Source organism: Dysidea avara, chromosome 10 (assembly GCF_963678975.1).
Source record: "Dysidea avara chromosome 10, odDysAvar1.4, whole genome shotgun sequence".
NCBI lineage: Eukaryota > Metazoa > Porifera > Demospongiae > Dictyoceratida > Dysideidae > Dysidea > Dysidea avara.
Window position 1 is genome coordinate 15,334,502 of NC_089281.1, and position 26,027 is coordinate 15,360,528.

At 38.4% G+C, this 26,027-nt stretch overlaps 3 protein-coding genes across 4 annotated transcripts in view; 1 reads left to right on the forward strand and 2 right to left on the reverse strand.

Annotated features, from left to right (window-relative positions):
* Positions 1–170: 170 nt before the first annotated feature.
* LOC136268473 (uncharacterized) lies at positions 171–2,801 on the reverse strand. 2 transcript variants are annotated; one of them, XM_066063826.1, is made up of 4 exons: positions 2,656–2,788; positions 2,318–2,595; positions 1,337–1,603; positions 171–477 (listed from the first exon to the last, which is right to left on the reverse strand). In XM_066063826.1, the coding sequence occupies exons 1-4, from the start codon at positions 2,747–2,749 to the stop codon at positions 274–276; spliced, it is 843 nt and encodes a 280-aa protein (XP_065919898.1). In that variant the 5' UTR covers positions 2,750–2,788; the 3' UTR covers positions 171–273. The 2 variants fall into 2 exon arrangements, with proteins under 2 accessions (XP_065919898.1, XP_065919897.1); XM_066063825.1 differs by having other exon boundaries at positions 2,318–2,801.
* On the forward strand, positions 2,763–13,603 carry LOC136268472 (E3 ubiquitin-protein ligase RNF113A-like). Its single transcript, XM_066063824.1, has 10 exons — positions 2,763–2,913; positions 4,112–4,318; positions 6,695–6,765; positions 7,962–8,072; positions 8,142–8,249; positions 8,450–8,666; positions 11,290–11,376; positions 11,436–11,535; positions 11,592–11,698; positions 13,420–13,603. The coding sequence occupies exons 2-10, from the start codon at positions 4,219–4,221 to the stop codon at positions 13,500–13,502; spliced, it is 984 nt and encodes a 327-aa protein (XP_065919896.1). The 5' UTR covers positions 2,763–2,913; positions 4,112–4,218; the 3' UTR covers positions 13,503–13,603.
* A 2,299-nt stretch (positions 13,604–15,902) lies between these two features.
* The window catches only part of LOC136268485 (uncharacterized), a 51,702-nt gene continuing 41,577 nt past the window's right edge, over positions 15,903–26,027 (reverse strand). Inside the window, exons 4-9 of the mRNA XM_066063841.1 lie at positions 22,810–22,911; positions 19,156–19,246; positions 17,170–19,102; positions 16,751–17,121; positions 16,336–16,386; positions 15,903–16,282 (exon numbers count right to left, since the gene is read on the reverse strand). Of these exons, the coding sequence (XP_065919913.1) occupies positions 15,993–16,282; positions 16,336–16,386; positions 16,751–17,121; positions 17,170–19,102; positions 19,156–19,246; positions 22,810–22,911 (2,838 nt within the window). The 3' untranslated portion in view covers positions 15,903–15,992. The remainder of the gene's footprint in view (positions 16,283–16,335; positions 16,387–16,750; positions 17,122–17,169; positions 19,103–19,155; positions 19,247–22,809; positions 22,912–26,027) is intronic.

The window sequence follows — 26,027 nt, forward strand, 5'->3', positions numbered from 1 at the left end:
CTTTACACTCCTAACATAGCACTAATCCTGGATGTAATTTTAATGCATGGGTTATGACTTGATCATCAAACTTGGAAAGGCCTTTTCGCAGATCCAGTCACAATTAGTGTTGTAACACTATCGATTGTGGTACAGACAGTACTAGTACATGTATCTAATTACTGCACTGGTTAAAGTTAAAACAATCATGTAAAAATTCTTGAAATCATTTTCTGTTACAACATTTTTGCACACACACACACACATACACACAAAAAACACATGTAGCTAATATTAATCTTTGATTTCAACATAAACAATTTGATTGTCATTAAGTCTAAACACATCGTAGTCATTTCTAATGGGATGTAGCTGGCCTTCTTCATCCATGACGTTCACAGCAGTGATGAACTCACCGGAGATGCCCCACTTGCGAGCGTTCCATGCGATGAATGAATTGAAAGGATCATAACAACTTGTGATGTGAACTACTTCAGACTACAGGAAAGAGTACACATTGAGACCTGCTCTGATAACATCAAATAACACCACAAAGCTACCAGTACACCTGTACACCACCTATAAAAGAGTCCAACATGTAAGGCCAACTACTTTGGCAAGAACCGGACTACAGAGATACAAGGGTTGAAAACTGGCCAAATCTTTTTTGTTGATAATTTCGTCTCTATAGCCTGAATTATCAGGCTCCATTTTGAAGTCTTCAGAAATTACTATCTAAATTCCAGGGAAGACACAGCCAGTTAGGTAATACATGATTAAGTGATGCATCATTAGTCAAGAAATTGTACACATGCATAGTTACTATCTTTGGCAGGATATCGCCTAACTATCTGGTCATAAATATGTGTATTATTTCTTTGAATCGTTTACCAACAAGTTAAAGGAAACATTTCATTTGTGTCAGACTCTTAAATTAGCATGGCAGGAAATTGGCAGATTTCAATATAATAAAAAACAGGATACCAACAAGGACATGGTCCAAATGTACTGTATGTATATAGTTTCCAAATCTGGTCTCAACTAACTTGGCCGCTTAATAAAGGACAACCTTTATAGTAGCAACATGGAAAACAGTTTTACTAAATACTTGCTACTTTCATAACATTATCCATATTGAAAATTGTCAGTACAGATATATGCACACTATCATGATTTCATTCCTCCTAGCCTATACAGTACAAAATTCCCTGAAGCAGTAAGGAAACACCAAAACTTGTAGTGATCGCTTGTTTACTGCTTCTATAATAGCCCAGCCATAAACCATATGAGGTTTACCAAACAAATACACCCACTGACACCATACACAATACATAGAGTAATATTACATTGTCCATACCTCTAAATCTTTCTCATCTCCAGTGAGTTTTATTCTTACAGTTTTTGGTGAAGGTGATCCAGTAACAAATTTGATCTCCATGTTAGCTATGTTGGGACTGTGTGCACACTCTGTTGTCGTCACGCCATTACCAAGCACCTTGACTAAATATTTAGAGTTTGGGTTCAGCGTGTTTGCTGGTATAAATTCTGCTTGTCTCTGTCGAGGGTCGTAGCTGACTTTCCCTTTAACAGGATTGTGTTTGGAATCTACTGATAAGCAGCGGACCTGACAAATAAGATAAATAGTAGCTAACTTACTAAAAAGACCACAAGACCACCTCATTACAGTGGCCATGTACACAGCTCAGGTGCACTTTGCAGCCTCATTAACAAGACCACCTCATTATTGTGGCCATGCCAAGACAGTTCCAAAGCTAAGGTGACCTCATCAATACGACAACCTTATCATAGTGACCTATAGGTCCCAAACATGCTAAGGAAAGTGGCCATATTTTTCATGTCATGACGATGGATTAGTAATGAGGTTTGGCTGTGCATCATATATAGTAAGACATAGCCCCTAAACGTTGGCTTTGAGTTCTTTTGTTACAAAACCTGGAAGACAGTCAAGACACACATTTAAGATGCTTGAATAAATGCTTTTCAAAGTTGTGGGCAGATTTATGTGATCACCAAAGTTTAGTGACATCATATCACACCAAAATACAAGTACTGAAGCTCACAACAATTCCATATGTGATAAATGACAACACCCAATCACAAGGTACTGTAGATTGTAACATTATTCATACTACACTGGAACTATGAACACACCTTGAAAGTACTAACACATTCCAACAACTAATGAACTGTTTCTAATCATCTCGGTGTACTTATAGGCTGGGTACACATACAGGTTAACTGATACATGTACTACACTATATGATAGGAGTGTTTTGTAACACTCCCACACAAGTGCACAAGAATTACGACTGCTCACTTCAAATAACTTATTCACATTAACTGTTTTTACGTCCTTGTCAAATTGTACTCGTACTGTGCAATCACACGGCACGTTATCTGCTCCGTCTGCTGGCTGTATACTTGCTATTCTGCGAGTTAAACTATCGGTCGCTCCTTTATCAATACTGCTGGTGCTTAGCGATTCCATGAATGTTCTTCTTCTAGCCTCATATGTCTCTGTACTGCTACCGTGAACTGTTTGCGAGCGAGGTTTAGTCCTTATCACAGGGGGTGGTAATCGTGGAGACGAATCCTCTTTAGTTGAATTAGTTGAATATGTTAATTTGTCCATAGAGCCGTGGTGTTTGTGTTTACCATTCTTAATCGGGACATAGTCATTCTCTTGATGGGGCGAGTAGGACAACAGAGACGGATCACCTCCTCCATTGCTCGATTTGCTGTTACCCATCGTCACTAGCGTCTAAATTACACGTGACACTAAGCGCATTATATTTATAGCGCCTCAGTTTTTATAATTTGCTCGTTAATGTGGTTCATTCCTCCTCTTCCTCCATTGATCAGTTAAGATACATGAAACTGAGCCAGAGCAGTGCTGAGCGGCTACTCAACTTGGTGAGTTAATACAACATGACTTCTGCATTGATAAACTGACTTTGTGGTTGTTGTTATAAGCGCCTTACATATTAATTATTTCATGTGGTGTAATGCACCTATCAATGTAATCCCCGACTACCACTAATACGGGCTAAGGTCGGGATTTACATCACTGAAAACTACAATTCCCCCACCTACTGGGGAAGTACTTGCGATACAAATTACGACCAAGTCTCGACCTGCAAACCCCGGGAATACTGGGGCTAGGAGGGGATTTGTACGGTCATGTGGCGTTGGTCTAATGATGAGTTAGTTCAAGTGGATTCTGGTATGAACGTAATAGCTAGCACCCGAGAGACTCCTTCCTAAACTGAAAGCACACACCTTTGCAGTCTGAGTGAATTTCTTTAGTGAAGACAAATCCCCGCTATGTCGGGGGAATTTAGCGATCAATTCCCCCACCATCCCCGACCTTTCCCCACCCTCAGTCCGTATCAGTGGTAGTTGGGCATTACATTGATAGGCGCATAAAGAGACAATAGACACCTCAGGGTGTGTATTATCTCTATGATCTATGATAATCTGTATTCCTCAACACAACTAGTGCTGGGAATATTTCAACCTTCAATTAATATTTGTATGGTCATATCTATGTGAAAAGTTGTAAGAAATAGGCCGGTAGTTTAAAAACAAAACAAAATAAACAAACAAACAAAAATACACAGCTATAGTACCAATGAAAAATTTGAAAATCCAATTATCAAGGATATTGCATGCAATGACTTTATTTTTGTGCAAACATTCTGTATAAATGGATCAGTATCTGATCTGAGCAACAGCTATTTATTATCAAATTAGTCTGATGTGGCCAGACCGCTTTTCCCATTTTTGAAGAGCGATCAGGTTCTCAAATTTCCTGCTGACCACTGATTTAAAGGAAAAACTGCTGTAAAGGGGAAAAAAAAGTCTAGATATACAATTACATGAGAGGTACACATACAAATTGACGAGTACCTAAATCTGAGAGATTATAGGGATATTATCATAACTGTCTAATTTTTGTTTATAATATGTATTTTTCATTTATTAGCAACAGTTGTACGTGTGACTCACGCATAAATTTATGTTAATATGAATTACGTGTGTAATAAGGATTTTAATGGCCAATGCATTGTTGGACTATACGCAATTTAACAACATAAAAAATTCTCCTTAGGTGATAGCAGCGTTTGTTCTGATTGGCTGGGTATTTGTGTTTTACGCTGGTCACCACATCTCCCAGCAGCTGCTAGATAAGGAATTTCCCTAGTTGTCGTGATTGCAATGAGTGGTGTTGACAGTGGTCCAAAGGTGTGCACCTTCAAGAAGTCTCGAGGAAGAGCAGCCGTTTTCAGAAAGAGAAAGTACACGTCTTCAGGAGAAGGTATGTATGACAATAAGGTTATCCTTGCCTGCATTGCTAATTGTATCAAAACGACTAAGCAACTTATGGTGGTATTAAGATTTCATAATATTAGATAGTAAAGGAGAGTATCTAACTGTGAAATCTTAGTGGTATTTTATTTGAGTGTGTGTGGCCTACCCTGTAATGTGCAATCAGAAATGGTATTAGAAGGTTACTGGATCATAAAATGTTTAAGCAAGAGTTAATTATTAACTCTTGGTTTAAGTCATAACCAGTTTTTGTTTTGTCAAGATTTGAAAATAGCAATCAACACTTTGGAGTGATTTGAAGTCATCATAGTTGTTTACCATAAAATTTCTGTAATTGATGATGAAGTAAAGGTCAAAGGGTGTGATCAGAAACTTAAAAAAAAAAGTTCGTTTGACTTCAATCTTCAACTTTGGTCCATATTACATACATAATACAGGTACAAGAGAATTTAAAGTTTAGTTAGGGATCATAGAGATGTTTTTTGGCATACTGCAGTACTGTACATACCATGCATGAATCATGGAGTTACTTTTGTCCTCCTCTACCACCCATTTCTTTTCACTGACAGTACAATGTGTTGATTCGTTAAACAACAGGGTAAACATAACTGAAAATGGCCACATTACTTTTCAGCAATTGATATAGTTGAGGCTCAGGTTCAGGTGCAAAATTAATTTATATGGTATATTTTGATGTGGTATTCACCAGTCGTCATCAAGTACAAAGAACGTAAAGTTTAATTAGGCACAAAAGTTATGAAACAAGGGAGGTTGCCTACACTTACAGCTACACTAACTCTTTTACTATACACCAAATTAGGAATTAAATGTCCACTAGTGTATCTGGAGGTGTAGACGACCTCCCCTCTTTTATTACTTTCACATGTTGGTGTTAAGCTGATGTGTTAAAATCAAGTCTGTAGCCTTTAGCCATTATTGAGTTTCACTTGTCGGTTAGCATCAGACAGTCAGCAGAAAATTCCATTTAATAATATATTTGAAAAGTTTTGTAGCAATCTATTCGAAGAATTTTGTGCTGCATTGAAGGCACTTGTGCCTTAGTTGTACTAACCAATACTGCCAAGGTGCCATGAAGGTATTGGTCAATAGTGCAAACCTCCATGATCCCTAATAACCCTGTACAGTACTGTGATGCTGAATAGCAGTATGGTGAGCAAGGTTCGCTGTGTTTACTTTAACAGTGAAAAATTTTATCTGAGAAATATTCAGGTCAAAATTCAGTTTATTAACAAATCAATTTAGAAGGTTATCCCCAAAAGAGTAAAATTAGTACCTTAGATTAAATGATAGCTGCTCTATTGAAAGAGAAGCATTATTTTTGCAGTTTGTGTATATCAAACAATTCACACTTGTGTTGATGGAGATGTCGTATATGTGAAGTTATAAGATGTTTGATGGTGCATGACTGACCTTTCTCAGACTAAAGTATGCGCATTAGTGTACTGTGGATTTTGTGTCCATTTGAACATTGGGTACCACATGTTACATACTATGTTTGTGTATACTAATCACACGGGTTAACACAATACACAACACAATATGTGCCAGGTCCGGTTCATGATTTTTTCTGCTTTCTCCACCTTTTCAAACACACTTTATGTAACAACTTTAAACAGGCTGTAGGATCAGGTGTCCTACAGACCTTCAGCACTTGTGCTGTAACTTAATAAATAAAAATTTGTATAGTATACAATATGAGTAGCAATATCCAGACAGAAAGTGTAGTAGTATTTTATTACAAGGTTGTTAGCAGTGTTACATCATATCGTTTAGTATTTCCATTAACAGGAATGGTTCTAAAGAAATCGTTAACTGGTTTCCAACTCCATAATAGAATAACAGCTGCTTTGCCCATGTAAGGTCATAGCTGATCAGCCATTTTCTGATACAGTGGAGGATCCAGACATTTTACTCTGACCATCAAGTATGTATGAGTTAAAGTTACATCACAACATTGCTTCACAGTTGAATCTTACCATTCCAGTCCTTCATAGAAAGATAGATTTAAACCCAAAAACAGTTCCCCAGAATTTTCCCAGTTCCCCAGTCAGCAGAATTTTAAATCCTGAAAATGGTAATGATTTTTTTAGAGGAAGCTTAATATGCTTGAAGGCGATTTTGTGACAAACCAAAGTAATCTATGAGGTTTGACTTCTAAAGGTTACTTTACAACTGTACCACAAATTACTCTTGAGTGACGTACTCTGACTGTTCTATTAGAGTATTTCAATCTTCATTTTTCAATTTTAAAAGGCTGGCTGGTTTCTGGAGCCGGTGAGACCCCTAGAACCATTCCTGGTTTGTTTAGTGTTTACATGTTTGTTATTTGCATTGTGTCATTCAGATGATAGTGATGAAGAGTCTGCTGTAGTGAAGGTGACCAAACGGTCCAGGAAGGGAGGACTAGTGGAGAAGGTGAGTAGTAGCTACAACAGTGAATGTGTTGGGACATTGTAGTGCTTATTTCAAAATGATCAACCACAAAGGTGAACAGATCATCAGCCAAAAAGTATTGTAGTTACACCTTCGGGGGTGGGTTGATTATCTGCACATGTGTACCAATTCATTCTAATTTACCAGGAGGGGTAAACACAGAAAGGGCTCAGACGGCCATTTAAAAGAATAGTCTTGGACGTCTTGTCTGCCATCCTTGCCAATTGGCCAAGCCACTCTAGTCTCTTTATTCTGATCTTGTCTACAATCATCTCTGTATCTCGCCACCTTCTCCTCAATTCTGCCATTGTGACATGTTCAGTGCATTGCTGCCTGTTTGTCCTAATACACTTATGGTGGAAAGTCTTCTGTAGTGTCTCTTCAGAGGGTTTCAGCATGCATAAACACACATGAATTATATATCCTCTTGTTACTTTTCTCAGGGCACCAAAAGCTTAAGCTTTTAAAGCCTGAGCTAACCGCTTGTCAATATCCTCATCCGACCTTGCTATCAGTGATCCCTGGCTTTTCTCAACAGCAGATTTGTCTGTCACATATAATATTCTTTGGTAGAGCAACTCATGCAAACTAACTTGCTCCTTAAAGAAAACTGACTGCTATCAGGAAATATAGCTTTTCTCAAAGAGTGGTCAATGATTGGAATAGCCTCCCAAGAGATGTAGTACAGTCACCCAATGTTTTTCTATTTAAGAAAAACTTGATGAACATTGGCAACAGTTTCATTTTTGATTTTCTGTAAATTAGGAATTGGTATATAAGGCACAATGTATTAAGTGCTTTCCTACTAGGGACCTGTGAGAAGGCTACTGTAAATACAGGAAGTCAGAATCACATATCTAAAACTGTGAAGAATGTAGAAAAATTCCCAGACCCAGTGGTGACTTGATCCCCCGCAACATGCAATTCAGGCATACACCAAGGAAGCCACAACAGCTGAGATCTTCTCTGCATTCAACCACTATGTAAACATTGACGTCTTGCCATTAAAGGGTTTTTATATTAAGTGCACATTTGTACAATGTTTTACCAAAAATAATTAATTAATTAAATGGTACTAGCAAGAAATCTTAGTGTGTAAATGAACTGAAAATGGACTAATTAATAATAGTTGTTAGGGCATGCTTCCTATAGCAGTTCATTCTCTTGATGTTGTGTAGACAAACAATGTGAGGGGGAGTAATAAGGGTGAAATACAAGATGTTATGAGCAGCGATGATGAGGATGATAAGAAACTAACTACTTTCTCTTTCCGTAGTTCCAAATCAAAGGTAGGATCCCTGCTATGCAGGATTTCAGTCATTAAGATAATTATGTCTTAGCTGTACTTCTTTTCATAGCAACCGGAAGGTCCCCAAGATCAGGGTGCTACTTCTGTGCTCCAAATAGAAACAGAACATGACCAAGATGCACAGGCATTGTTTGAGAAGTCTCAGAAGATTAACAAGGTAACAACTGTGTTTGTAGCTTACTATCATGTTGACTGAGATAGTGTTATTGAAAATCTCTTACTGTACTTCCATGGACCTTTGTAAAACTAAGTATTTACTTTCAGACAATAGCTGTTTATAGCATTTAGTAATCCCACCTATTGTAATAAGTCCTGTAGTCAACTGGCTGTTAATTATAATGACATCATTTTGTACAGAATTTGGAGGGAAAAGTGGATGACAAGGTATATCGTGGGCAGGGGAATTACCTGCAGTATTACGAGAAAAAGGACACAGTACAGGGTAATGCTTCTAGTGGGATGAACAGGAAAGGACCCATCAGGGCTCCCCTGCACCTGCGAGCTACTGTACGTTGGGACTATCAGCCAGATATCTGTAAAGATTGGAAGGAAACTGGTTACTGTGGATTTGGAGGTATTGTACCAGAAATAGTGGAATGAATTGTACAGTGTAATGATCTCCAGCACACATTCATTTTAATCTGTTCTTATGTGCTGTACACTTTACAGTGGGATGTATTAGTAGGATATCCTTATAATCCAGACATTTAGTTAAAGCTCCAAAGTGTCCTTTACATGAGGGTGCCTTGATAATTTGGACATCTTTGTATCATCAGTATGATAGTACTGTATAGTAGAGACCACAAAGGTTGGGTGTGGCCCATGAAAAGACATCACCCTAAAATCTGCCTCACTTTTCCCTGACGACGAAGAAGCAGTATTGGTTAGGTTAAACTCCAGGTAAGCCCAAACAAGCCTTCAGATCAACTCGAAATGCTTTCAACAAGTTGCTATGAATTTTTTCAACAAATTGCTGTGAAATTTTAAATGTAATTTTCTAGTGACTGTATTGACTGATGCCTTCAGACAAGCACAACTTGATAACGGCTAAGGCTGCAGGCTTGATTTTTTCATTGTTTGACATCGCTTCAGCTGGATGTGTGCCTTTTGGCATACCGCAGTACGTACAATGCATTCTTCATTGACTTACAGTGTCCTCCTTTGTGTCCCATTCATCTTTGCTGACAGTGAAAGATGTCGATTTGGTGGTGGCACGTGATGGCTTCCCTTTGTAACGGAAACCGTCCGTTTTTTCACAAGTACACAAAAAAAATTTCAGCTAGAATAGGGATCAGTGGCGTAGCCAGACCCAGGCAAGCCAGGGCATTGCCCGAGCATCAAGTCACTTTGCCCTACCATCAGCTACCCAGAGTAATTAGCTAAGGAGGTGGGCTGAATCACTGATGAACAATCACTTAATTATAATATACAAGAATAGCTAACACAACTTACTGCGTGTTCACTTCGCCAATGCTTTCTTTCTGGCTGGTCAGCAGTAACCGGGTTTCCCCCTGGGGTTTTACTGTAAGTTATTTGATTGTGGTATTAATGGCTATGAATAGCAATAAATAGAAACGAGATCACATGACTGAAACGCGGTCAGCATCGTGATGAAGGACTAGACAGAAATTTTTCTACACAGATAGGGACAGTGTGCCTTCATGTTTGTGGTGAAGTATGCACTGTGTGATGAAAACCTTGATGAAAATTCGAATTGATGCGAAGTTATGAAATGTGGGAACCCATTCAAGCTGTGTGTATGGATACTGGGGCTTAGACTGATAGTTCAGACGGTATGGAGTACTTTTTTTATAGTCAGCATTTATTTCCTTTTCCTGTTTGTAGACTGATTATCTCCAGTTTAAAGTCATCACGTGATGCGGGTAGTCTACTATAAGCGCTCCATGCTTTCATTCAAATTCACTGCTAGTCTGGTATTAAGACACCATTGTATGTATGTGATAAGAAGACAATAGCTAGCGGTTGCAATTAGTAAGGTTATTATCTTGCATACAGTTAGTGTAGGTAGAGTATATACGTAGGTAGTGATGTACAATATTTTAAAATGTCTATTGATGTCCATATGAAGATGGGTATGTGTATGTGTGTTGCACAGAGTTGAATGGCTTGCCTGCCCAGTGCCCGGGCATGGCAAAAAGTCTGGCTACGCCACTGGTAGGGACCATAATAAACAGTACAAGCTGGAGTAGTGCACGATATTAAACCACAGTAAAACAATAAGAAGTGTTATATCCCTACTGTGCATTTCCATTATGGTATCTTGAGCACAACACTTCTTTGTGATTTAATACACTACTCCAGCTTGTTTCAGTACTTTTTATCGATGTGCTATGGTCCCTACTCTAGTTGAAAATTTTCAAAATTTTTTGTGTACTTGTAGAGAATATATACACAACGGGCTGGTCTCTAATCTCCTATCAGAGAGGGAGTTTGACATTGTGAGTGTAAAACTGCTTAACCTTTTACATGAGAGATGGCAGCCTACTTATCAAGCAGTACAGTAGTAGTGTTAAGTGTTTAGTAAGGTTCCCACTAGAATTACCACATCTATAAACCATCATAGAAATATTATATGCTAAATGAACATCACTTTTACAGAATAGTTTTGCAGTGGTAAAAACAAGAAAATACAAGCAGCCAGATATAGAAAATCGTCAAAAATAATATTTTGGTCTGCCTGCCTGCCTCATTGCTTGACCACAGTCACAGGGCTAGAGACCAAGCAAGGTAGTGTACACAGCCACCTTTTCCTGCCACAACAACAAACTCATAAGTGGGATGTACCTTTTGTGGTTTTGACGAATGCCTGCCTTCTGCATTTTGTCATGCCTTTATCTTCTTCAATTAAATGGTTGTCTTCGTTTTCATGCCAGGAAATCATTTTTTTTTTCTGTATCAACACTTTCCTTGAAGGAGCATATTTAGGCCTCATGAAACTATTTGATGCGTCTAGCAGACTGTACTTGGCATTGTAGCAATGTGGGAAAATTCCTAAATTAACATGTTTTTTAATGGATTTCCCACATTACTACAATGCCAAGTAGGGATTTTCCCTCATAGCTAACATCATCTCTTGTTTCACTCCATTTTATCACTGGACCCCTACTACATTTTTAAATTGGTAGTTTTTATATTTCTACATTTCTACTGAATTGTGCTGGTTGTATTGTGTGTAGACTCTTGCAAGTTTCTACATGACCGCAGTGACTACAAGAGTGGCTGGCAGCTGGACAGAGAGTTTGAAGAGAATGAGAAACCAGAAGGTACACACACACTTGCACACAACAACATCAGGTGTGATTGTGAGTTTGGGTTATCACAGATGACGACGCTTATGTCATCTCATCCAGTGATGAAGATGACCAGTTGCCATTTGCTTGTTTCCTGTGTCGGGAGAGATTCAAGAATCCAGTGATAACAAAGTGGGTGTTGTTTTGAGAGTACTGAGTACAGTGTAGTTTACATGTCTCTCTCTCAGGTGCGGGCATTACTTCTGTGAAGTATGCGCTCTGAAGCAGTTTAAGAAGTCAATGAAGTGTGCTGTGTGTAGCAAGCAAACTAATGGAGTGTTTAATCCTGCAAAAGGTATGTGGGCAAGAGACAGGTATATATACTTGTTGTTAGTTATACAAAATTAATGATGTCTTTATCGCTGATGGTGAGCATAACTTGTGAATAGAACTGTACTTACTGTAGCACATTCTATAATGGTGAATGGTGTCTAGAAATAAGAGCATTTGTCCGAAGTGTTCTATTTAAAGTGATTGAATTGGGACTGTGTAAATCAGTAAATGAGCTTCAATTGTAATACATCATGTGGGAAAACTAGTCTTATAGCCAAAATTTTAAAGTGTCAAGAAATGTAAGTTTTAAGTATTTAGCTCACCAATGGTTGAAGCTACATGCAGCCATCCCCAGTGTGGCCAGAGCTCCATTAGGGCCCCAGACCACTCGTACGAATCACCACTAAAGTAGTCTAGCTGATTTTGATTGTGAAATTTATATAATTCATTCGTGTAGCTTTTGAAAAATCAAATCTGCTGTCGTGGGCAATAAAACTGGTTTTTCCACATAATTATATGAATGTCTGATTGATATAGCGCTAATGGAAATCTCTGCTAAGAACAATTACTATACTTTGACTAATCCAGTTAGTTAAGTGATAAATCATGTACATAAGTCATATATAGATGTTTTCTACATTCACCACAGTATTTAGTGTTATGTGTCTGACTCTCCCTGCTTCACAGACTTCTTGATGGTCCTATATGGGGTAGTGACTAATAAATAAATAGTCTTGTGAGGCTGGTTGCCTATAGGAAATTTTGACAAAAAAAAATTGACATATCAGTTAAATTTGTCAACATTTAATTCATCGAAGCTGATGAAGTATGGATTCATCAACTTGACTTCCGTCAAAATTCCTGTTGTATGATACTGTTTTTATTTTTGACTTCATTCACTGGTTGGTGCATGGTCCAGTTAGTGCTGTACTGTAGATAAAGTTATGTTTTCCACCGAAATTTTATTTTATTGGCTAACTGTGTGTGGAAGACTGGAAGTGTTGGCAAGTTAGACCAGGACACTAGCCTATTACATAGGATAGCCATAATTTGTAATAGTTGTAGAGTCAACATATGTGAAGCGGCAGATGGATCCTTTCTTGCTTTGAGTAAAGCTGAGCAAGGGAACTCCTTTGACAATAACTTGCTTGGCCAGACCACTATCTTACCTTCTTGTTTTATTTGTGAAGTCAATAGTCAGCAAGATAGGGTCTGATGAGTTTTATAGACAAATATCAAAACAAAAAGTACGTAATTATACTTACATAGCTAGCTATGCTGCTGCTCAGAACACTGTGACTGCTTTATTAGTGACTGCTCTATTAGAGTATCTCGATCTGAACGTGACTGGTTTCCGGAAACCTCAGAAACTCCCCTAGAGCCATCCCTGAATATGGATCAGTTATTTACCAGCTCCTTGCAGTTCTTGTTGGGAAAATGCTGTATAGCAGCAGATTATAGTGCTAGTAGTGCTTCACTTTTGGTAACACGATTGATTTTGCAGTCATACCTTTGGATAAGAGTACCTACCTTCATTGCTATTTAGGCAATTGCACACCTATTTTGCTGATTGGTGTGGCCAGATTGTATTTCTGGAATGTAGCGTTGCATCAGACAGTAAGATTTAGCTAACGTAAGAGTTATTATAAGTAACCACTTGTGAAATTATAATAGCTGCAGGAATATGATGCATCATCAATTATTTTGTAGTGTGTGTTGTTAGTGTCTCTGTTCCTTCATCAGATCTAATAGCAAAGATCGAGAAGAAGGAAGCTGAGCTCAGGAGGAAAGCTGAAGATGAGGAACACCGTCCTCCTCCAGAATAACCCCCCAAAAAATGCCCTCCCCTATCACTATTTATTGCACACCACATGATATCACTGTAATTGAAATAATGTTCTTGTAAATAATACCATTGTGTTGTGTATGCACTGTTGAGTTTGGTTTGGAGGGAAAACATACAAGTGTGATGTATGTACATATAGAGGTAGTGACTGCTATTATGGTTATGGGATATGTGTGAATCGAAGATTGAGTTGTTTTCGCTCTGACTGTTCATATTAGAATAGATTTTGTACACTGCTGTTTTACTTACTCTTTTCCATGGCACTAAAGTGAAAATCTGTTTAAAACAAAAATTTGTGTAGCTATTATTTATTCTGATACAAGCCTTTAAATGATTTACTATGTGAAACTTAACGAGTTTTAATGGACCATAAAAATAGCATGCATATGGAACATAGCTTTCTGAAGTAATGAAACTTTTTGTGTATGCATACACACCATATACAGTAGGCCCCTCTATTTTGGAACCAGATTGGAGAGGTGTCCTGATTTTAAAGGTCAGGATGGTGTGAGTAAAAAAAAAGACTGATGAGAAATGAGTGATATCCAATTTCTTGTATACACTGCAAATTGACTGCACTAATTAAAAGTTCACAAGTCTATTACCAGAAGAACTGAGTGTTCTATATAAGGTAATTACTTTGCATATCACAACCTATCAGTTGGGAACTTCAATGAGTAGCTATATAGCTTTAATCTAGTATGTATTACTGGAATCTCTAGTATGAGACATTAGAAATGAATCATGAAAAATTTCTGCATTGTAATGCTATAACCTCAACATAATCATGAGGGTGGTTCCATATAAAGAGATACATGTACAATTGATTTAGTTTTCATGGGAGGCAGCAAAAGTACACGTCATCAAAAACTGATTTTCAGAAACCTGTCTTACCAAATTTTCACATATATATCTTGTGACACGTTTCTGCACCAAAATGTGAGGTATAACTCAGCATGGTTATTGGGAAAAAGTGCACTTAGTATTTTTCTCTATATACAAAACGAAATCAAAATTCAAAAATCTGTCTAACAAAAAAATGTAGCTCTTAACAAAAGGAACCTTTACTGTAAAATCAGAGCCAGTGGGTAAAACCAAATTTCTAAATAAGTACTAGTGTCAAAACAAAATACTCTAATTAAGTCTGCTCCCCCAAATTTAGGGGGTTAGAGTTTTGATTTTAAAAGTTGTTAATCTTCAATATGTTTACAAGTAGTATAACTGGTGAAATTTGGTGGTTTTTATAAATCACAACTGGAGTTATTCTCAATTGTTTGTGGGGGTTCGTGTTTTGGTCATTTCTAACATCTCGCACTTAATAGGGACGTGTTGGTCTATATATATTTTTTTTCTTCAAATAATTTTCTTTACAGCAATTCTTTTTACAGTTCCACTAACCATAGAAATACACTTCCTGCACCTGATGGAATGTGATCACATGAGACCACAAATATGAAGTCATTTCCTGTGTGTATAGTGTGCTGCTGTATCCACTTGACAGTGGACATACAGGACGCTGTGTTGTGCACTTGCCAGCAAAATCAACACGTCCCTATATACTCACACTATACTGTGCATGCTCCCTGGTCAGCTGCAAGAATGAATTTTATGTCTAACTGTATACCCATCAACAAACTTTCACCAAGACATTTTTCATCAATCTTGCCTGTACATATTGAACTAATATATTTTGCAAAAGCTGCCATTCCAACCTTTAACACTCCATCTGTAAGTCATGACTCATGATCATGAGGCAGTCTCCAGCCAGCCAACTCTAGAGGAGACTATAACTACCCTACTATGAAGTCTGATCACATCATGTACCAGAGATGGTCTTGACTGCACGCACAGTAACTGCAGGATCTACAATTTGTTCAGTGGATGTAATCATGGATACACACCAGTCCATTTCACATAATATAGTCCATTTCACATAATAATATAGGTGAGTTCATTGTTGAAGACAACATCTAGCTATATAGTCCTACACTATACCATGACAACTATATGCAGTAATCCTTAGCTGATTGTTGTAGAGTTTAAAGATTAATTAATTAATTTTAGTCATCTGCAGCTGTATTGGTTACTTGACATGCCTACTTGAACATGTGGTCATGGCTTTGTATTGCCTGTAACACTACATGACAATATTACATTAATTGGACAAGGGTTGTATGGTAATCAAAGCTTCTTAAACATTAATGTACAATAATACATTACTTTTAAAACACCTTGATTCCCATCACCATGTGCATACGTACAACTATTGTCACTGTAATTATGATAGTGTAATAAACTTTCTGCAAGGCCAGACCAAAACTTTCACAGGGAGTTTGAGATATGTATACTAGCCATTATTGAATGGGCTGGGTCCCAGGATTTCCAGGTATAAGATTTATAGCCAAAACATAATACATTTTTATTTGTATGGTTACACATTACAGACAACATTGAAACACATATAGATTTTTTAATTGTTTGCGAATCTTAACTCCTGTTCAATGTCACTAGTAGCTACAGCTAAACACTCGATACTTTTCATCCTCATAAGCAGTGTAGTCCAGGTCTTTGGCTCCACCCCATGGTTAGTACTGAGCCAGTCCCTGAATAGTTTGTCAGAACACTTCTCACAATTACCTCTGCACTGGTCTTCTATAATGTCAATAGTGTTGAGATCATAGTCAAGAAAGTCAGCAACATCCTTCCACTTTGCAGCAATCTTGGGGATGACAAATTTCTTCAGTAACCTCATTATAGGCTCTACACAAACACCATACAACTACACTACCATATATGGTATATAGGGAGCTTACTTTGATTTGGTGTGGGTAGTGATGTTGTAGTTGAATGAGTAAGTCCATCAGCTGGAATGACAAGACGGTTAATTGATCACAGGTAGTATGGAACAAACAGTTTGAACAATTATGTACGATACTACTATGCCCGAACAACTATTTGAACTTTTTTTTTCTGATGATATGCCCTTTTATATACTATACTTGTTAATTTAATCACCATGTGGTTTCATAAATCCTCTCTTTTGCATTGGTTTGTTATTTGGACAGTTATAATGTTTCTGTGACCAGAACATCAACTATAAGGAACTATTAAGTCATTAGCTTTTCACTGTAAAGTTCGAAGCTCTGTTTGTTTGTCGTACAGAATATTTGGTTACCAAAAATTAATATTTGCTCCAGCCCCTAGTAGAATAACAGTTACTTAGAATACCTTTTGTTGATAATATCTTGTGATATTTGGGTAAGGAACAGTAATCTCTTCTAGTTGGACAATAAGCACTTCCTGTGGTACAAAAGATTTCCAACTTGATGTGAAGTTTATCACAACAAGGACAAGCAATAAAACATTCGACTGGAGACTCCTCAACAATTGCTGTCATGTGTTCCTTCATGAGATCATCAATGAACTCTTTGACTGCTGTAATCAACTCTCTACTCTCCTTATAAGACTCCACCTCATACCCTGGAGGCATTGCAGGGTCAGGAATGATGGTCAATTCTATGTAATAATGCTGATCAACTGGCTTTACTTCATACACTTGATATTGTCCAAGGTTAAGACACACCCACTGGTATGATAACCTACACCGAATCATTAATCAAATAAACTACAACTACACAACTTCTCACCTTAACAGATCATAGTGACGATCATTGTTCCATCGAGCACATTTGACAATCAACTGATCAACAAGATTGTCTGGGATAAAGTGACCAGGGAAGTAGAAGAGAAATTTGAAGGAGGCCACTTTAGATGGTGGTAGCTCCTCAAATGGCAATAGGTGAGGGACCAAGAACAATCTCTTTCTTTTACTCCTAGGCTTTTTACCAGCTAAAGAAGATTGGGTTATGTCAACAATCAAAAGGAATTTAATAAAAAGCTCCACTACTGGTAGGCTGTGGCATTCAGCAATGATACGGTTACTGGATAATTCACTCTTATTGAATTGTTCAACGCTCCAGTCTATTAGTTCCTCTTCCAGCAAACCTTCCTTTTGTCTCCGTTCAGCATATTTAACTAGTTGTAGGTTTGCGGGCCAACAGGTCAAGTCAGTAAGAACATACGTTAATAATTTGGCCATCCAGTGAGGAGACAAAATGATTGTGTTGGCAAGAGAGGGAACTTCATGAAAGTGAAGAAGAGCTCCTTTATGATGGAGATAGCTAGTAACTTTTAACAGAGCCTCTTGCTTTGTAGGTAAGCCACAACTTTTGGCAACTTCAGCTAACTCGGTAAGACCTATAATATATACTTTTTCCTGAATAGAAAGTAACATCAACTTTCTCTCTACCTCCACATACCTTGTAGGACGGGTTTGCCTTGTAATGGAGGCTGATTGCATGACTACTCGTTTGAGTGCATTAATGATTTCGGGAATACGTTTCTGTTGTTGGTTACAGACAAAAAAGAGAGATGGTGATCCCCTTTCAAACAAGTTATCCTTTTTTGACCCAGCTAGGTGTAGAGAAAATGGCTTATTAGCAAGTTCCTTCTTGAATCGTGGAACGAACTTGGTAAAAGCAATTATTTCTGCTATAGCTATGTCAGGATGTAGTTTATCAAGATGGGTACCAACAAGAATGAAGGTTGGAAGACGGACAGAATGATCCTTGTCAGAAGTGCTAGGCTGGCTCACACGAGAACTAATTAGTTCCATCCAATAACAGATTGTTTGCAGGACAGTTCTACGTGGTGTGTGATCATCTGGGTAACGTCGTTCAGGTACCTCATCTAGTGATAAGCTAGCATCAAACACTATTAAACAGACAACATGTTCTGAAACAAAAATTCCATGTGTGTGCTGGAACACTGCTTGGCCAGCGAAGTCCCAGATATTGATATACTTTTTGTTGGGGTTGTATTTTTCCCTAATCGCTTTTAAACTTTGAAACTTTTTAATAGACAGTAGCTCATTTTTATGATGCGATAACTTTGAAGTAGACATTTTTTGCTTTTTTGATATTGGGGGTGACATTCTCTTTGACAAAGAAGTACCTTGAGAAGGGCCTGAAGCTGAATATTTAGAAGGATACAATGAATCCTCAGCAAAAGAAGGAATTGATGAATTGAGTGAGACAGGTTGGACTGCAGGAAAGGAGTGACCAGAGTACGATGGTGACATGGAAGAGAGTAAAGTAGGAGAAAGATATAATGTCTGCTTTGAAGCTGGTGTACAGTATGGCAGTGTAGAGGGAGTAGCTCCAGGAATGGCTGCTGGCATCACTGGTAGAGTTGATGACATGTAAGAGGAGGTAGCAATACTAGCAGGTTGTCGTCGTCTTGTAGCTGACATGTACATGGCTTCTAAACATTTCTGTTTTTCAAGGTGATCTAGTTTCTGTTCATCAGTTAATGGTTGCCAGTCAGTGGTACTCTCCACCACTATCTCCATGTGGTCTGCTCCCTCAGTAGGAGGTGTGTCCTGGTAATCTTTTCCAACTAGAGTATGGGACAAACAGGTCTTGCCAGAGCCCTCTGCCCCCAACAGGGCAACACGTACATCTGGTCCCAGTAACTCTCCATCCATGTAACCCTCAGTGACATCTTCAACACTCAGATGATCTGGTCAATATGGCAATGACACCTCATTACCACGATCATTACATCATACCTACCTGTGTTAGCTGATGATGTTGTGTCATGTGAAGTAGAAGTGTCCTGGCCAGAAGCCTTGTCCAACAATGAACTGATTTTCTTCTTCATTTCCTACACATTGACACAAAACACAGTAATGAGCCATTTAATAAACCATGCACTCTACATAATATAGAGCTACACTAAGTAAAGACTTTTTATACTGCATGGCAGTTTTTTTTTTACTGCAAAGATTTATTTTATGAGTAATGTCTATATTAAATTCATAGCAAGGCCAGGTAGATGAATAGTTTCTCATCAGCCACTTCCTCAATTTTGATGTGGGCAGGTGGTTCTATTTTCTTCATTATTTATTATGAATGAAGCCACCCAAAATTACAGCAAAAGCAAGATATCTGTCACTACAGCATTCTTAAAGTTTATGTTTACACTTTATCATCTTTCTGAACCAGGAAAAATGTTTTCTTAGCTGAAAATGAAGGTCTAAATATCAAAGTGGTAGCACAAACAATCAATCATATGTAGCAGTAATAAATTTAGAGGTGGCATGATGCAGGCTGGTGATGAGAAACTAACTTTCCTGGCCTAATACATACTGTATCTCAAGTACTTCTTGCTCCTATAACTTGATTATTACAAAGCAAGAACAAACTGACAACCCTGAGAGGATGTATGGCAGATGTCCCACACTATTTCAACACCACACAGCCACAGTGCACCTGTCCATCACATTTCCCATGTGGTAAAAAAACCCAGCTATATGGTAACTTGTTCTATTATACAAACAAACCAGATTAGTACACTTATGATGAATATGAAAGCAGTGCATAGCTACATATTTACAGACAGATGAGCAGAAACAATGCTATTATTGTTAGCCGTACTTAATAGCAATGTTTGTGTGCATGTGTGTGTGTGTGGGGGGGGGGACCTGGTGTCAACTGGGGAAGCATATGCCAACTGTCTATATCTCACATAGTGGGTGAAGAGGTCCAGGTGGGACTTTGGGTGCCCACACCTTCTGCGGATTACTAGTTCTATCCCAGGAGGATTTGCCTGCACTGTCCCATAGCACCACACAGGTGTCCCAGTGGTGGTCCACTGGGTAGGCATGACCATGCTAGCAAGGCATCTGAAGGTTTTGCTTTTATTTTGTTTTGTGTGTGCATGCGTGTGTGCACATTCATGCATGTGTGTGGTTATAGCATAGGCATTACACTGAAATTGAAAGGAGTCATACACATGTATACAAGTATATGATGGATCACAGACTCTGAAATAAAAGCAATAAAACCAGAGAGGTTATCTACACCTGCAGCTATACTAGTGGTTCTACTTTAGACCTCTCAATAATATACCATATCAGACTGAAGTAGGAATTAAATTTCCACTAGTATAGCTGCAGTTGTAGCTAGACTACTTTCCTTGTTCCATTGCTTTATATTTCTATGATTCCTACACAAATGTAAACTTTCTAATTTTTCTTTACCCATTTTGCTCACTTGAGTGTAATAACAATTTGATACTGGAGGACCAGCACATACTGCAACAAAGGAAAAGAATGACACCAGACACATCAAAAAATATTTACTGGGTGACTGAATGCATGACCTGACTATCAAATACTGAGATGTGAAGTGGCCAATCCATTTGTTTTGCTACGTCCACAGCATTACAAAGGTAGGAAAAAGGTGAGTCCATGATGCATGCATTTTAGTTGCTGTGATTGGAGAAAAGGCACATCTCAGGCTGAAGCAACATGAAATAGAAAATTTAGCTAACAAAAAATCATAGAAACTAGTTGAAGGGTTTGGGTTGCTCTGAAAGCATATTTGGGTTGCTATGCTTGTCAAGCTAATATGAAAGAAATGCGAGACCAGTGCTTGAATTGTAAACTAAAATGAAGGAATACTAATTTCTCAGAATGAAGACGGGAAGGGTAAGTCAGCTAACAGTTCAAGGGTTATAATTTTAACCATCAGAATTTTAAGCCATCAGTTTGCAGTATTAAGTATGTGTGTATGGCATTTGTGTCAGCATCTTACAAGCTCAAAGCAAAGTTCTTATATTGCTTATGCCCAAATTTGGTATTTGACCACAATTAGCAGTCTTATTTCTAGCTCTTGGAAGCTGGATGTTAGCAGATAATATGACAACAAACTATCTTGAAAATTATTACTGTTCTATAACAGTATAGTATACAAGAGCTGTACTGTTAATCGTATCGGCCAAAATATTGGCCACCGATATGGCATTTTTTACCAATATCGGTATCGGTACAGAACAGTAAGAGAACCGATATCGCTACCGATATTTATACAGCAATAGTTTGTACATAAACGAATTATATATTGGTTTTCTACATTATCCATGTGGCTGTTTAGTGGCAGTGGCTTATTATTGTTCACTGTACAGCAAGCGCTACACTACAAGAAACCATACAAATACACACGATTCTAGTGTTTGCTGCTGGAAAGCTTATCAGTCTTAAATTATATAGTACCTTTGTAATATAAAAGAACAGTCATAGGTAAACCAAGGAAACCTACTGTACCAGCCTTTGTACAAGCCAATAAAATGCAGAGTAATGCAGAAATATCCGTTTAAGGCTTTATGGGTATGTATAAAAATGTTTGTGAATGCCTAATTGTCTGGATTGCACAATAGAAATCCAAGCCACTATCACCACAGGCATACAGTGAGTAATGAATATATCCACATGTTGTTGTAGAGTAGGTAAATGTACACTTTTGCATAGACTATCTATGACTTTTGTTTATGTAATGCAAATATTGGATCAACTATCAGTTATTGGCTTCTTTTAGTGGTATTCATATCGGATATCAATACATGCTAGGGCTGAGCGATACTACCGTTTTAGCGATATATCGCGATACTTTGAAAGTATTGATATCACAATATTTTGTTATTAACTATCGTGATACCATGCCTGTACATTATTGTCATTAAAAATCCATTTGTTATGCTGTACTAGGTTCAAGAATCCTTGTAAGTCATAACCTGGTTACCCCTGCAGAGAGGTATGAACACCATAACATAACCTCAAAGCATGTGTTACAATAATTGTTATTGTAAACAAGGATGATAGTGGCTAGTTTGATGCTACCTTTAAAGACTTCCTGCAGGAATACTGAGGAATACACTATGTAGCACCAGCTATGATTGACTTATTTGTAAGTATCGTGAACTATTCAGTATCGTGAACTATTCAGTATCGTAAATAGTGGCTTTAGTATCGATCATGATATTAAAATGGCAGTATCGCTCAGCCCTAGTACACCCATATCGGTACAGCTCTAGTACTTTACTTGACTGTTCTATTAGAATACATGCATGACTGTTCTATTCGAGAAAATTGTACTGGGACCAAATCCATGTATTTTTACTTACACTGTTGTTATAGTTTGAGATTTTTAATAAAATCTGTTCCATGAGTTTTGCATTATATTTTTAAACTGCTGCAATTTGCCAAGCAGCGAACAAGGTATACTATTCTGAAAAAAAAAGTAACAAGGTATACTTTGTGTACACTCTAAATTCAACTCTATGAAAAATCCACACTTTCTCTGCTATACAGTACTACCGTACTATATGATTATTGTGTATCACTGGTTAGTTGCAGAAGACATTAGCACATGTTATTATTTTCATACCTCATCAAACTGTGAAGTTTCTACATGAAGCTCCTTGAAAAAGTAACTGACAATTCCACTCTGATCTTCTTCTACAGCTAGTTCAAAGGGTGTCTTGTTCTCCTGGAAAATAAAGTAGAACACTTCATAGTGTGTGCGCATGTGTGCATGTGATAATGTGTGTATGTACATGGGCTTGTATACGTGGTGTGTGCCTGTATGCAAGTAAATATGTGGACAAGGTTTCTGATTAATGAAAAAAGTATGGACAAATACTATATTGTCTCAAATTATGGCCAGGGCATTTGTTCCTTTCAAGCTGCTTTTGATCCTGGTCATTAAAGTAAAGCCAGTGACTTATACGAGACCGGCATTTATTAACATCCTTTTATGTTGGCTGTGCTTACCCAAGCCTGGGTGCATGCTTGGCTTAATTTGGGAAACATTCAGCAGCCCAGAACGCGGCTAAGTGAAGTGCCTGACCCAGTTAGTACATGGCTTCTGCATTACATTTGTCATTTAATGTCTGTGGCTATTATGAAACGAGTATCATGGTCAATCTACCTGGCCAAGCAGCTTTAGTGTGTCCAATTTCCCAAAAATTTTGTAGCAGGTACACACACACACACACACACACCCATACAAGGGGAGCAACATAGATACAATAAGCATCTCAACAGTACACCTACAATGAGCATATCAAGCAGTACACATACAATGAGCATATTGAGCAGTACACATACAATGAGCATATTGAGCAGTACATATACAGTGAGCATGTCGAGCAGTACACATACAGTGAGCATGTCGAGCAGTACACATACAGTGAGCATGTCAAGCAGTACACAGGCAATGAGCATATCGAGCAGTACACATGCAATCAGCCTATTGAGCAGTACACATACAATCAGCATATCTAGCAGTACACATACATTGAGCATGTCGAGCATACACATACAGTGAGCATGTCGAGTAGTACACATACAATCAGCATATTGAGCAGTACACATACAATCAGCATATCAAGCTGCACATGAGCACCATCAGTCAACATACCATATTAGTGGATATTATTGTGCAGTGGCTGCCTTGTCTATATTAGAGATGTTGGCGTGAGCTAGGAGTGCAGATACAGACTGCATCATTGCTGGAAAGGAGTGTATATATACTTGGTATGCGTTACTACCCCATCTTCCTAATATCTTGATTAACCAATCTGGTATCCCTGCTGCAGCGGCAGTGGTTGCTGCACCACTTCTGAAACTGTGGCTGGAATATTGATGATGACTGTACTTAGTTTTCAGTAAAAGGTGGCGAATGGTATTTGTCAGGTGCTGCCTATCTAATGGGAGAAATCTGCCACCCTTGAACACTGGTGAATCATCTTGGAGTGGTAGAATTGCCGAAACATAAAGTTGAAGTGCGGGTATGTGGATGTACCACTAGCATGAATAGCAATGGTATGGCCATGTCTAAAACGATCAGTTTTAGACTGCTCTATCAGTACAGTGTATCAAGCTGTATGTGCCGTCAAGTCAGATTTGGAGTTGCAAATTCGCTATCTCTCAGGAATCCGTAAAATGCTAGCATGAAGGCTGCCCAGAGTAGACACTTTTCCAGGGGGGAGAATGAAGGATTCAGACTAAGTTGTGACTTCAGTGTCTGAAGCACAGTGATGGTTATTGGTAGGCAAGTGTGCGATGATACACCTTGTGATCGTTTGATGCCAGTGCACAATAGGTGGAGCAGTTCATCCTCCGTGGGGTCCTCAAAGCCTCTCTTTATGTGACCCAGGTGTATGCCAGCAAGGTATACCTTGATAGTTTTGTATGACACCTGGCATGCCATATAACAGCAAAAATAATGCAAGGTAAGTGGTGAGGCTGGAAAGGCTGCAACTATGTATCAGTTGCAGAATTGCTGAAGAGTTCTCACTCCTCCTTGATACGTTTTGCTTGTGGATGGAGCAACCCCTAAGGATTGACAATGGCTGAGCAATCCCTCAAGAGCTGGATCGGCCATGCACGGATGGTATTGGGATTGGTGGCTGCTCTTGGAGCAAGTTGGTGAAAATGGTGGACCTGAAAGCGAGAGAGAGCATCAGCAATGCAGTTACCTGTGCCTGCTATATAAGTAACAATCACGTGTATGTTATATTGTGCTGCACAAAAATTAGAACATGTGGAAAAGGGAAATGACTTCTGGGCAGTTAGTGGTACTTTTCTTCCAAATTTCTACTACATCCTGATTATCGCAATGGACCAAGACCTTCTTTTTAGGCCAATGGTGGCCCCAGGTGTTCACTGCAGAAGCTATAGCAAATAGTTCCTTCCAGACTGTGCCACTGTTTACTTGGTCACCTGACCAGTGTGATTGAATCCAATGTCCAGACTAATAGGCCCCCCAGCCAAGGCTGCCCGATGCATCTGTAAACAGAGACATAGACAGAGAGGTGGACCAAGTGCTTTCCAGGATATATGATGTGCCATTCCAGATGGGGACGAAGGCTAGCTACCAATCTAGGTCTAGGCATAGATACAATAATGCTTACCGGGATTAGAAACGGAAGTGGGTGCATGTGGGATCCGTGTTTCGCTTACTTTGGTACATCTTACTACAAAGCAGAGCAGTTTCACTGGATAAAGTAGGCTCTACTTATTAGTTATGGCCATGAGACATGCACTCGGTGTACAAATTAGTTTAAATACTTACTAGTGAAAAAGATACAAGCAAAAATTTCATCGAGTCCGACCCGCGCTTTCGACCGACACGGTTTAAAAATGAAAGTTACAACCAGCAGAAACATTTTACCTCAGTATATATTGCAGTCTAACGGTTTCATTAGTGTGTAATACAACCTCATAGCAAAGTAGTTGAAGTGAACTTCGTACAGAAAGTGAGTTATCTGTACCAACATAGTAAGGCGAAACACGGATAACATCAAAGGCTGTGATGTAACATTGGGGATTTTGTACACAAATGATGATGTAGAATACTTCCGTTTCCAATCCTGGTAAGCGTTATTCTATCTATGGTCTAGGTATACATCTGTGCATAGGTGTAGGCAGTGGTGCATGCATGACACTTTGCAGCTAAGGTCTATGAGCCAGTGGAGAAATATTCTACCTGCTGGGACTACCTACTGTATTGTGTGTTACTGTATTGTGTACTGCTAGTACCGTTTAACTCTATTAACCATTTTTGTAGTTGTATACTACTTTTGCCAATGAAAAGAACAT